The following is a 13,622-nucleotide window of genomic DNA, read 5'->3' as shown; positions in this document are numbered from 1 at the left end:
TTGGATGGATTGAACTTAATTGGAAAAATATCCAATTAAAGGTCCAGGGATTTATTCCTTAGCATATTTTTGATTATTCTCTGGCATATTCTTGTTATTCCCTATCTATATTTGGGTCTACATATCTGTATTTATAGGTCCTTGTACGCACTCTTGATAGTGTGAAGAAAAATAAAAATAAATATCTCTTTCTTTTTTCATCAATATTGATTCTCCAAACTATTTTGCTAATGTATGGGCGTATCCCACCATCTAATAGGAACTGATAGCAGGCCTTGGTCGGAAACCTGTTCCTTGCAAACCATCTCCATTTTATAGTGTCGAGTAAATTGGATAGCTCCACTGATGTTAGCTCCTGACTTAGCATCTGCTGTTCCAAGGGGTCTGTCAATGTTGCTGGAAAGTTCCATTGACCATTGCGAGTGATTAGTCTATATGCCTCTGCGACTGAGGCCTCCTTACTCGGTGAAATGCAGAATAGCCAGGGAAACCTCTTCTTTGTTGGCTGGTCAAGTAACAATGTGTCATCCCAGAAGGATAGCTGCGAACCTGTCCCCACTTGGAATTTCACCATTGATTGGAATATGTCTTTAACGCTGTACACTTGCTTCCAGAATTCAGATAGGTTCTTTCGGATCAGCGGCTTCAGAGAAACTGGACGATCCCTGTAATAGTTTGTCTTAATGACTGCACTCCAGGGCTTTTTATCATTAGTAAACAGGTTCCACCACCATTTACACAGTAGTGTTTGATTTAGTGTTTTGAGGTTGGTGATTCCCAATCCACCAAATTGCTTTGGCTGACAAATTGTGGACCAATTTAACAGACTTCTTCCAGACTTGTATCATTCTTCTCCACTCCATAGGAACACCCTGTGAGCCTTGTCAATCTTTCTGATTATAACTGATGGCAGTGAGAAGTTTGACATTTAGAATACCATTATACGTGTTATCACCACATTGAGAAGTAGTGCTCTTCCTACGATCGAAAGGAGCTTGCCTTTCCAATCAGCTAATTTCTTGGTTATCTTCTCTGTTAGCATGTTCCACTCATTCATCTTAGGCTTTCCAAGACATAATGGCATTCCTAGATATTTTAATGGGAAATCAGAAGGTCTGCTTCCTAGGGTCCTTGCAATCCAATTTCTGTGAGACTCTGAAATGCCAATACCCAGTATTGTAGATTTTTCAAAATTGTTTCTCAAACCTGTCAATAGCTCAAGGGAATAGAGGATAATTTTAGAGAGTTGATGTCGATCTAATTTGTGCTATAGAAAATGAGGGTGTCGTCTGCAAATTGTAAAGTATGAAGAAATCTTGTGAGCACTCTGTTACCGATTCCCTCGATCATATGATTTGTTGCTGCATTTTTGATGATTCGATCTAGTATATCCACCATTAGAATGAAAAGCTGTGGAGATAAAGTGTTATAGCCCAAAGCCCAAGCCCATACTGTCGAGACCCAAGCAAAGCCTAAAAAAAAAAAAACACAGGGAGAACAGGGGAACCGGGAAGAAGACTCCCGGTAGGAGTCTTCTTCTCCGATCAAACCTCGGAATCGGGAGTCCTAGGACCTCTCGGAGTCCTAGGGCTCTCTATAAAAAGATCCTCCCCCTCCTTAGAAGCCGATCACCGGACCGCTACCCCTCTCTTTCTCCCTGATTTTCCGATTGGAGCCGCGGACACTCATCTTGTTCTCACCGTGATTGCTCGCCGGTGGGGTCACCGAAGGCCGAAGTGAGTTCTCCTTCTCTTCCTCTCTTCTTTCCCCTTCTTCCCATGCCTTTGTGCGCGACTGCCGGCGATGGGTGTCGCCGATTCTTGGTTGGAAAAGAGACCCCTGTTTGACCTCTTTTCTCTTGGATTTTTTGACGCCAGCGATCGCAATCGACCGCCGGCTATGCCTCTCCGTAACCGGAGGAGTGGCCCCCCTCTACCGTCGGCCTCCACCGTGGCAGCCGCGGCCTGAATGGCCCGGCAAAGGAGGGGACCCACCGGTCCCCTGTCTCGGCCATGAAGGAGCCCGAGAGAAAAAGAAGAAAAAGAAGAAAAAAAGAGAAAAGAAAAGAAAAGAAGAAAAAGAAAAAGAAGAAAAAAAAGAAAAGAAAAGAAAAAAAAGAAAAAGGAGAGAGAAACTTTCTCTCTCTACTCTCTCTCTTAGATTTTTAGGATTTATGGAATTTTAAAAAAATAAATAATAATAATAATAATATAATAATAATAATTAAAAGAAATATAAGGAGGGTTTCCATGGATTAGTCCGAAAATCCTGGATGCTGTCGTCAAGTTGATCCATGTAGGGACATTGAATTTTAACAAATTTTAATTATTTTTAATTTGATAAAATTTTGATTAAAAATATGATATTTAACGTATCAGGTTTAGAGAAGGATTTTCAAGATTTCTAGAATTCTTAGTTTGGATTTTCTTTTGAGGTAAGTAGTGTTTACTTTTACGAAATTTATCTGGTAAATTATAAATTCTGAATTAAATAAATTTATGCATGCTTGTGATTGAAATTATTTATTGAAATAATTGTTGAAAATATTTATGATTAAAGTTAATTGTAGAGATTATTTATGATTGAAGTTATTTGTTGAAAAATTATTATGATGATGTATGATCATAAAGAATGATATGATTGATTTGACTCGAATATCATTTATTTTTGAAAATAATATATGAATTGAAAGATAATATGAAATTGATAACCTGACTGTATAAAGGATCCAGCCAATGGGAGCATATACGTTGGCAATTGATTGTCCTGAGGGTTTATGTCGCCAGCGAGACCAGCGACATGTCGCCAGAAAGACCAGCAACAAACCGCCAGCGAGACCAGCGGTTCCAAAGGACTTGGCTGCAAGATGATTCGCAGCCCACCGCAAGTAGATACGCGGTATTATGACCCTGCCACAGGGATAATGTGGTCATAGTCATGGTTGGTAAGAAGAACTTAAGAAATTGATGAATTTAAGATGAAAAGCATAATTTGAAATTATGATGAATTGAATTTTGTATATGATTGATAGTATGATTATGATTTCATAAAATTACATATTGATTTTGTTATTATCAGTAAATCGATATGTATAGTATTATTTGCCTGATTTATTCAGTTAAAGGTATACACTGCTTACTGGGCTGTTTAGCTCATGATGAGTTTTATATTTTTCTTACAGATCCAGAAAATTAGCTTGATGTGGGATTTCGGTTGGGAGAGCGATTAGAGATGGAGTTAGCTCATTTGATTTAGGCTTTTCTCAGAATTGATTCAAGATTTTTTTATTTTTTTTTAGTGTTGACTTTGTCAGACAATTATTTTGTCTTTTGGACACTGAGTTTTGATTTGTTATTTGAACTAAGGTTTGATTATTAAAAATATAAAAAATTATTTAACTTTGTGTGAAGATATCATGATGAGATGTCTTGCATGCTTATGGGAAAAGTATTCTATGAGTATGCGGCGGTTGCCATGACCCTCGATTCAAATCTTGAGTCGGGGGCATGACAATTAATATGGTATCAGAGCATAAGTAGATAGATAAAGATATGTAGAATAGAGTGAGCGAGTGATGGATAGATATTAGGAAGTTGAAAGGTTAGTTATGATGATTATGACCTGACCTGTCTCAAGTAAGTTTATAACCTTATTAAGGATAAGTTATTATCTCAAATTTATCATAGGTCAATATGCCTCCACGACGAACGAAGAATACTCAAGGAGCGGTAGGAGGGACATCAAATCTACTTGGCGATAACACTTCTCAATTAAATAGCGGCACAACTCAGCAGGAGAGAATCCTTGATCCTACTGAAAATACTCCGACAGTACAGGAGGAGCCGAACATGACTCAACTAATGCAAACTCTGATCGGAGTAGTTCAAACACAGCAATAGTTACTTCAACAACAACATGCACAGCCCCGTCAGCATTTTTCACCAACACCTGGATATGGAGAACACTCGATGCAGAGAAACAATATCATCGAGTTTAAGAAGCTAGCCCCTCCAGCCTTCAAAGAGACCATCGAGCCACTGGAAGCAGATAACTGGATTATGAAAATGGAGAAGGCATTCGCCGTGCAAGAATGCCACGATGAAGAGAAGATCCGCTACACAGCATATCTGTTACAAGGCGAGGCATACAACTGGTGGCGTATACTGGAACAAAAATATGAGCACGATAGGATACCACTCACTTGGGAGAGATTTCAAGATGAATTCTTTGACAAGTACTTCCCTCGAAGTGTCAGAATACAGAAAGAGCAGGAGTTCATTCATCTGAAACAGGGGAACAGATCCGTTGCAGAATATGAAGCTAAATTTATGGAGTTAGCCAAGTTTGTTCCAAGATTAATTGAGATTGAGCAAGACAGAATACACAAATTTGAAATGGGACTGAAGACAGAAATCAAAAAATAAGTTGTACCCTATGAGCTAACTACTTATGCCTCAGTTGTAAATAAAGCTTCAATAATTGAGAGAGAAGTTAATGAAGCACATGCGGAGCGAGAACGGAATCAGAAGAAGAGAAATAGGTTTAGTGGAACTCAAGGATGAAATCAGAATAATAAGGGTCCAGCAAAGAAGCCAGCAATTGATAAGAATCGTGAGAATGAGACAGCTAGATGTTCGAGATATGGCCGAAGAGAGCATGAGTCTGCTAATTGCCCATGAAATACTGGTTCTTATTTTAGATGTGGACAGAAAGGACACAAGATTGCAGATTGCCCCCAGAGGGATGAGAATAGACCCACACAAACAAAGGATGGAGGTCAAAGGCCGAAAACTCAAGGAAGGATCTATGCACTCACACAACAGGATGCTCAGGCCTCTAATACTGTGGTGACAGGTATCATTCCTGTATCTGGTATTCATGCTTCAGTTTTGTTTGATTCTGGTGCTACACACTCCTTTATATCCACTACTTTTATTAGACAATATGATATAGTATGTGAACATATGAAAATCAAATTATATGTTGAGACACCAGTAGGTGGTATTTTGAGTACCGAAAGTGTGTGCAAGTCATGTAGTATCAGAATAGGAGAAAGAGAATTACCGACAGATTTGGTGGTCCTGGATATGCATGATTTCGATGTCATTCTAGGAATGGATTGACTAGCTACTTATCATGCCTCTGTGGATTGTCATGGAAAGAGAGTGAACTTTCACATACCGAAAAAATTAACATTCAGTTTTGATGGAAGTACAGGAACCATCCCTCCACATATTATTTCATTTGTGCAAGCTAGACAGATGCTAAGAAAGGGATGTAGAGGTTACCTAGTATCAATAAAGAATAAAGAACATGATGAATTGAAGCTACAGGATATTCCTATCGTAAATGAATTTTTGAATGTATTCATTAATGATTTAACCGGACTACCACCAGACAGAGAAATTGAATTTACCATTGAGTTGGCGCTCAATACCAGTCTGATTTCTAAAGCTCCTTACAGAATGGCCCCTATGGAGTTAAAGGAGTTAAAAGATCAATTACAAAATTTATTGGATAAAGGTTTTATAAGGCTTAATGTATCTCCTTGGGGAGCTCCAGTCTTATTTGTAAAGAAGAAGGATGGTAGTATGAGACTTTGTATCGACTATAGAGAGTTGAATAAAAATACTATCAGAAATAAGTATCCTCTACCTCAGATCGATGATTTGTTTGATCAGCTGCAAGGTGCACAAGTCTTTTCTAAAATTGATCTTCGTTCAGGATATCATCAGTTAAAAATCAAAACAGAGGACATACCAAAGACTGCATTTAGAACTCGTTATGGACATTATGAATTTCTAGTGATGCCTTTTGGGTTAACCAATGCTCCAACAGTCTTTATGGATTTAATGAACAGAATATTCAGATTCTATCTTGATAAGTTTGTTGTCATATTTATTGACGATATCTTGATATATTCAAGAAGCAAATTGGAGCATGAAGAATATTTACGGTGTGTACTATAAATATTGAGGAAAGAAAAGCTTTATGCCAAATTTAAGAAGTGTGAATTTTGGTTGGACAAAATAGTCTTTTTAGGATATATCGTATCTAAAGATGGAATTTTTGTGGATCCAGCAAAAGTGAAAGCTATGATGCAGTGGAACAGACCTACAAATATTTTCGAAATTTAAAGTTTTCTGGGAATGGCAGGATATTACAAACGATTTGTAGAAGGATTCTCCCGCATAGCTGCACCTTTGACTCGTCTTACTCAAAAAGGGGTTAAATTTGAGTGGACCGAAGATTGTGAACAGAATTTTCAAGAGTTAAAACAATGATTAGTTTCAGTCCCTATCCTTACTATACCAACAGGAGATGAAGGATTCACAATATATAGTGATGCATCTAAAAAGGGACTCGATTGTGTATTGATGCAACATGGTAAGGTAGTGGCCTACACCTCAAGGTAATTGAAACCATATGAATAGAATTATCCGACATATGATTTAGAATTAGCTGCAGTGATTTTTGCCCTAAAAATTTGGAGACATCACTTATACGGTGCGCAGTGTGAAGTATTTACTGATCATAAGAGTTTGAAGTATATTTTTACGCAGAAAGAATTAAACATGAGACAGAGAAGGTGGTTAGAACTGTTGAAAGATTATGATTTAACAATCCATTATCATCCCGAAAAAGCTAATGTTGTTGCTGATGCCCTTAGTAGAAAATCTGTGAGAAATTTGGCAGTTTTAATCACACATCAAAGTCAATTATTGAAGGATATAAGAAAACTGGAATTAGACATCCGAATATATGACTCAACAGTACGATTAGCCAATATGAGGGTTCAGCCAACACTCATTGAAAGAATTACAGTTGCTCAGAATGATGATCCACAACTAATGAAAATAAGAAATTCAGTGGAAGCTGGTGTTCAATTTGAATTCAAGATACATGAAGATGGTTCGTTGAGGTTCGAAAATAGGATTTGCGTACCCAATGATTCAGTACTCAAGCATGAAATACTTCAGGAAGCACATCAAACCGGTTATACAGTTCATCCGGGAGGTACTAAGATGTATAGAGACTTAAAGAAAATGTACTAGTGGAATAATATGAAGAGAGAGATCACTCAATTCGTGGCTCAATGTTTGGTGTGTCAACAAGATAAAGCTGAACATCAGAGACCTGCGGGACTACTTCAACCTCTTGATATTCCGTTATAAAAGTGGGAACATATCACTATGGATTTTGTAACTGGACTACCTAAGACTCTAAGTAAAAATGATGCAGCCTGGGTGATTGTGGACCGATTGACAAAGTCTGCATACTTTCTACCAATTAGAGTTGGATTTACTTTGGAAAGACTAGCAAAGTTGTATATGAAAGAAATTGTAAGGCTACATGGAATTTTGGTGACCATCGTATCGGATCGAGACACCAGATTTGTATCACAGTTTTGGAAGAGCTTACACAAGGCATTAGGAACAAAATTGAACTTCAGTATAGCTTTTCATCCACAGATTGATGGTCAGTCAGAGAGAACTATTCAGATCTTAGAAGATATATTGAGAACTTGTATTTTGGACATGAAAAGTTTATGGGATGAGAATCTACCTTTGATTGAGTTCGCTTACAATAACAGTTATCAGGCTAGCATTGGTATGGCACCTTATGAAGCATTATATGGTAGAAGATGTCGATCACCGATTCACTGGGATGATGTTGGCGAGCGGAGAATATTGGATCCCGAACTTGTTCAACAAGCAGTCGAGAAGATTCAATTAATTAAAGAACGACTTCGGGCAGCACAAAGCAGACAGAAAAGTTATGCAGATAATAGGAGACGAAAATTAGAATTTCAAGTTGGTGACCATGTATTTCTCAAAGTATCTCCTTCAAAAGAAATCTCAAGATTTGGCATTCGTGGCAAATTGAATCCTAGATATGTGGGTCCGTTTGAGATTTTGGAAAGAATTGATGAGGTGGCTTATAGACTTGCCTTACCACCTTCACTTGCAGGAGTACATAATGTTTTTCATGTTTCTATGTTAAAGAAATATTTACCAGACCCAAGTCACATTGTGGAACTTGAACCAGTGCAAGCTAGAAAAGATCTATCATATGAAGAATATCCGATACGGATCGTGGACCGTAAAGAACAAGTACTGAGACGTCGCAACATTCCTTATGTCAAGGTACAGTGGAGTCGACATTCGGAAAGAGAAGCACTTGGGAACTAGAGGAAGAAATGAAGCAAAAATATCCCCAGCTCTTCGAGACTACAAGTATGAAAAATTTCGAGGACGAAATTTCTTTTTAGGGGTGAAGAATGTTATAGCCCAAAGCCCAAGCCCATACTGTCGAGACCCAAGCAAAGCCCAAAAAAAAAAAAAACACAGGGAGAACAAGAGAATCGGGAAGAAGACTCCTGGTAGGAGTCTTCTTCTCCGATCAAACCTCGGAATCGGGAGTCCTAGGACCTCTCGGAGTCCTAGGGCTCTCTATAAAAACCCTCCCCCACCTTAGAAGCCGATCACCGGACCGCTACCCCTCTCTTTCTCCCTGATTTTTCGATTGGAGCTGCGGACACTCATCTTGTTCTCGCCGTGATTGCTCGCCGGTGGGGTCACCGGAGAACGAAGTGAGTTCTCCTTCTCTTCCTCTCTTCTTTCCCCTTCTTCCCGTGCCTTTGTGCACGACTGCCGGCGACGGGTGTCGTCGATTCTTGGTCGGAAAAGAGACCCCTATTTTGGCCTCTTTTCCCTTGGATTTTCTGGCGTCAGCGATCGCAATCGACCACCGGCCATGTCTCTCCGTAACCGGGGGAGTGGCCCCCCTCTACCGCCAGCCTCCGCCGTGGCGGCCGCGGCCTGAATGGCCCAGCAAAGGAGGGGACCCGTCGGTCCCCTGTCTCAGCCATGGAGCCCGAGAGAAAAAGAAGAAAAAGAAGAAAAAAAGAGAAAAGAAAAGAAAAAGAAGAAAAAGAAAAAGGAGAGAGAAACTTTCTCTCTCTACTCTCTCTCTCTTTTAGATTTTTAGGATTTATGGAATTTAAAAAAATAAATAAATAAATAATAATAATAATAATATAATAATAATAATAATTGAAAGAAATATAAGGAGAGTTTTCATGGATTAGTCCGAAAATTCTGGATGCTATCGTCAAGTTGATCCATGTGGGGACATTGAATTTTAATAAATTTTAATTATTTTTAATTCGATAAAATTTTGATAAAAATATGATATTTGACGTATCAGGTTCAGAGAAGGATTTTCAAGATTTCTAGAATTCCTAGTTTGGATTTTCTTTTGAGGTAAGTAGTGTTTACTTTTACTGAATTTATCTGATAAATTATAAATTCTGAATTAAATAAATTTATGCATGCTTGTGATTGAAATTATTTATTGAAATAATTATTGAAATTATTTATGATTAAAGTTAATTGTAGAGATTATTTATGATTGAAGTTATTTGTTGAAAAATTATTATGATGATGTATGATCATAAAGAATGATATGATTGATTTGACTCGAATATCATTTATTTTTGAAAATAATATATGAATTAGAAGACAATATGAAATTGACAACCTGACTGTGTAAAGGACCCAGCCAATGGGGGCATATACGTTGGCAATTGATTGTCCTGAGGGTTTATGTCGCCAGCGAGACCAGCGACATGTCGCCAGAGAGACCAGCGACAAACCGCCAGCGAGATCAGTGGTTCCAAAGGACTTGGCTGTCAGATGATTCGCAGCCCACCGCAAGTAGATATGCGGTATTATGATCCTGCCACGGGGATAATGTGGTCATAGTCATGGTTGGTAAGAAGAACTTAAGAAATTGATGAATTTAAGATGAAAAGCATAATTTGAAATTATGATGAATTGAATTTTGTATATGATTGATAGTATGATTATGATTTCATAAAATTATATATTGATTTTGTTATTATCAGTAAATCGATATGTATAGTATTATTTGCCTGATTTATTCAGTTAAAGGTATACACTGCTTACTGGGTTGTTTAGCTCATGATGAGTTTTATATTTTTCTTACAGATCCAGAAAATTAGCTTGATGCGGGATTTCGGTTGGAAGAGCGATTAAAGATGGAGTTAGCTCATTTGATTTAGGCATTTCTCAGAATTGATTCAAGATTTTTTATTTTTTTTTTAGTGTTGACTTTGTCAGACAATTGTTTTGTCTTTTGGACACTGAGTTTTGATTTGTTATTTGAACTAAGGTTTGATTATTAAAAATATAAAAAATTATTTAACTTTGTGTGAAGATATCATGATGAGATGCCTTGCATGCTTATGGGAAAAGTATTCTATGAGTATGCGGTGGTTGCCATGACCCTCGATTTAAATCTCGGGTCGGGGGCGTGACATAAAGTGTCAGCCTAGTGCAACTCTCTATAATGTGAGAATGGGTTTCCCAAGGTTCCATTGACTAATATTAAGGATTTTGCCGTGGAGACTATATCCAGTATCCATCTACACCACCTACTACTAAAGCCTCTGGCCTCCAAAAGTTCAAGGAGGAATGGCCAAGCAACATTATCAAATGCCTTCTCAAAATCCGACTTGTAAACAATATCTTTGCGGTTAAACTTACGAGCTTGGGAAATAATCTCACTAGCAGCCATGAAGTCATCTGCCAGTGTTCCTCCCCGGATGAAAGTAGATTGGGAGGGTGCAATCAACCTGTCAAGCTTCTTAGCAAGTCTAAGCGAGAGTGTTTTTGAAATAATCTTCACCACTTCATGTAGCAAACTAATTGGACGGAAGTCTTTTACAGTACAATTAGACTCTTTTGTTGGGATGAGAGTCAAATAGGAGTAATTGATCCTCTCCAGAGTTGTGTGATAATTGTAGAAACTATAAATCGCTTGCATCATATCCATTTTCATAATGTGCCAGCACTGCTTGTAGAATGCAAAGGAAAACCCATCTGGCCCTGGGGATTTTTTGTGATTCAATTGAGAACACTGCTTTCTTTACTTCATCCGCCGTGGAGGAGGCTTCTAGTTCATCCAATTGAAGAGCCCCTTCAAGATATAGCATCTTCCAGTCGGCTTTGATGAAAGGTGCTTGAGGATTGCCCAGGATTCCTTTAAAATGCTTTTGGAAACAATCAGGGATCTTTTGCTGATCTGTCATAGATTTTCCCTCGAGCTGGAGATCTAATATGAAGTTTTTCCATTTTCTGTAACTTGCCCAAGCATGAAAGAAACGGGTATTGCGATCACCATTATTGAGCCATTCAACACTTGCTCGTTGTCGCCATGGGGCCTCTTCACGCTCGAGTACCAGGTCAAGGTCATTCTTCATGCGGTAACGCTCCTCTCGTTTGGTTACAAGCAGCTCTCTCTTTTCCTCTTCAGAGTCAAAATGTGTTATTTTTTCCAGTAGAGAATTCTTCCTCTGGGTGATGTTACCAACATCCAAACGGTTCCAAGCTCTGAGTTTTGATCTGAGTGACCGCAGTTTCATAACAAATGTTGCAACAGCATCCCAGCAATCAACTCTCATATCCCACTAAGTTCGGATATTTTCCTCACACCCTGTGATTGTTAGCCAAAAGTTCTCAAAACGAAAAGGCTTGTGGGAAGAGAACTTACCGTGAACTTCAGGACATGGCTGCAGAAGAATTGGGATATGATTATGATATGATGTCGGTCTGGCCACTGGGATGAGGATCGCTAGCGGGAAATTGTGAAACCAATCAACATTATTTTCTAAATTTTAGTTGGTTCAAATGCTTAAAGATACTTCCTTTTTAGTCCTGCATCGGATATGTAAAAGCATGTCCCATTGTTTAAATAGAAATCCCATCTCAAAAAGTCCAAGTTGGCCGGTGCATACCTTCTATGCTTTTTGCCAGCCATCTCCTTCCAAAGTGATGTCACTTCAGAGGTGTATATTGCTTTCCCGAAGAGATAGTGTTTCCAAACTATCATGTATCTTTGGAACCATATATCACCTCGGTCATTCTGATGGTGGTCTTTCCAAAATATCACATATCTTTGGAACCATTGCATCGCCTCAATTATTCTGATGGAGTCTATAAATAGGCTCAAGATTCAAGACCCTAGGATATATATATATATATATATATATGTAACAACACAACCTTCTGCTAAGTTTGAGAAATTGTGTTTTCACTTTGAGATAGAGATTCTCTCTCTCTCTTCTACTTACATTTCCTTGTTGTTTCAGAATCGTTCATTCTGGGCCTCCCAATGACCGTACTCACCAAAGGATGATGGAATAGCCATATTGTTGTATCTCGGCGATGAGATCGCCGCAGCCTCACACATAGAGGGGCAAATCACGTTTCTAGGACTGTGTTCATCACACACTTCAATCCAGGCAAAACTTTTCAATCTTCTGATTTTCTTTCTATAGATTTTCCTTTTGTCACATTATTTTGGAAAATATAAAAATTGCAACCTAGAAATTTCTAGGTGCTGAATCCATTCAGCCAACACAGTAGAGATGGTTGATTCATGGAACGGTTCCTCTCAGTTGCTTGACCAAAGAAACCTGATCACTTAGTAATGCATTTATATCCTCTGTAAGATCTGATTTTATCCTTGTGAACATATCAGTTAACTTGCGTCTTTACTTCCATATTATCTGATACAAGGATATTAGTTCAGGGCAGAGAACTATGCTCACTGAACTAATTCCCCTATTCCCCATTCTTAGCACCTTGGAGGTTGCAAACCGCAGCTTAGTTCGTGTGTTGTTAGAGTTACTGTAAGGAAACAACAATCAACTTGCACTTAGTTTTATATAACAAATTTTCTGTTTCTCTGTTTATTCCCGAGTGACAATTATTCATTTCTTAATTGAGACTTCTTTAGAGGATATGCATGATTTCCTATTGGGAGTTATGAACTTGACAAAAAAGGACGACAATTTGTGTAAATTTAAAAATTTTATTCAAAATAGGATTTTCATTCTGCATGTAGCAGATTCCTTAAATTATAAAACACATGAAGTCACCTATTTTTACTAAAAAAATCTACTAATTAGGAAAAAAAAATGTGAAAATCTTCAAATTCTCATGACTTGGTGATAGACCGATTCCTCCTTAAAATCCTGAACGCATGCTCCTCTAGTTAACCATTAATGCTTGGTCTTCATTTATGCTTGGATGGTATGGTAACAGCCCACCTATCGTGAATGTACACATGGCAAGAGATCTCAAACAAATTCAAAATTTAAATACAGGATCTAGGTAAAGAAGGAGATTATGACCGATTCAAATTCCTAGATAAGAAAAGAGGTTATGGTAATTCTTTGATTTGTATCTTCAAATCATAATAGATCCATGCTCTCCTGCCTATATAAACAGGGCCAAAGAGACCCCAAAAGTATAAGCTCCAAATAGGAGAAACTCTCATAACTTAAAGCATTCATAGTGAGAGACTCTCAAACTCTCATCATTCATTTTGCTTTTCTTTCTTGTTGCCTAGAAGGTGAGCAACCCAAGAGGAGGGTAAATTAGATTTTTCAAAAATTTAAGCAAATCTAACAAATATGTGCTTTTAACCAAATTAGCTTAAGTGTAAGTGTAGTGTATGCAATGTGCTGCAGTGAAATTTAAAAATAAATGATGTAATATAAAAATTAAAAGCAAGTCAACAAAGCACAACAT

General features: G+C 38.0%; 1 protein-coding gene across 1 annotated transcript; it reads right to left on the bottom strand.

Moving 5' to 3' along the window:
- Positions 1–227: 227 nt before the first annotated feature.
- LOC140854256 (uncharacterized) lies at positions 228–11,488 on the bottom strand. The gene is made up of 5 exons (XM_073249803.1): positions 10,836–11,488; positions 10,464–10,729; positions 938–1,206; positions 492–799; positions 228–396 (listed from the first exon to the last, which is right to left on the bottom strand). The coding sequence occupies exons 1-5, from the start codon at positions 11,486–11,488 to the stop codon at positions 228–230; spliced, it is 1,665 nt and encodes a 554-aa protein (XP_073105904.1).
- Between the last annotated feature and the right edge of the window lie 2,134 nt (positions 11,489–13,622).

The sequence above is a fragment of the Elaeis guineensis genome, chromosome 16 (assembly GCF_000442705.2).
Source record: "Elaeis guineensis isolate ETL-2024a chromosome 16, EG11, whole genome shotgun sequence".
Lineage (NCBI taxonomy): Eukaryota > Viridiplantae > Streptophyta > Magnoliopsida > Arecales > Arecaceae > Elaeis > Elaeis guineensis.
The sequence above is the reverse complement of the archived record's forward strand: the minus strand, read 5'-3'. Positions and strand labels throughout refer to the sequence as shown.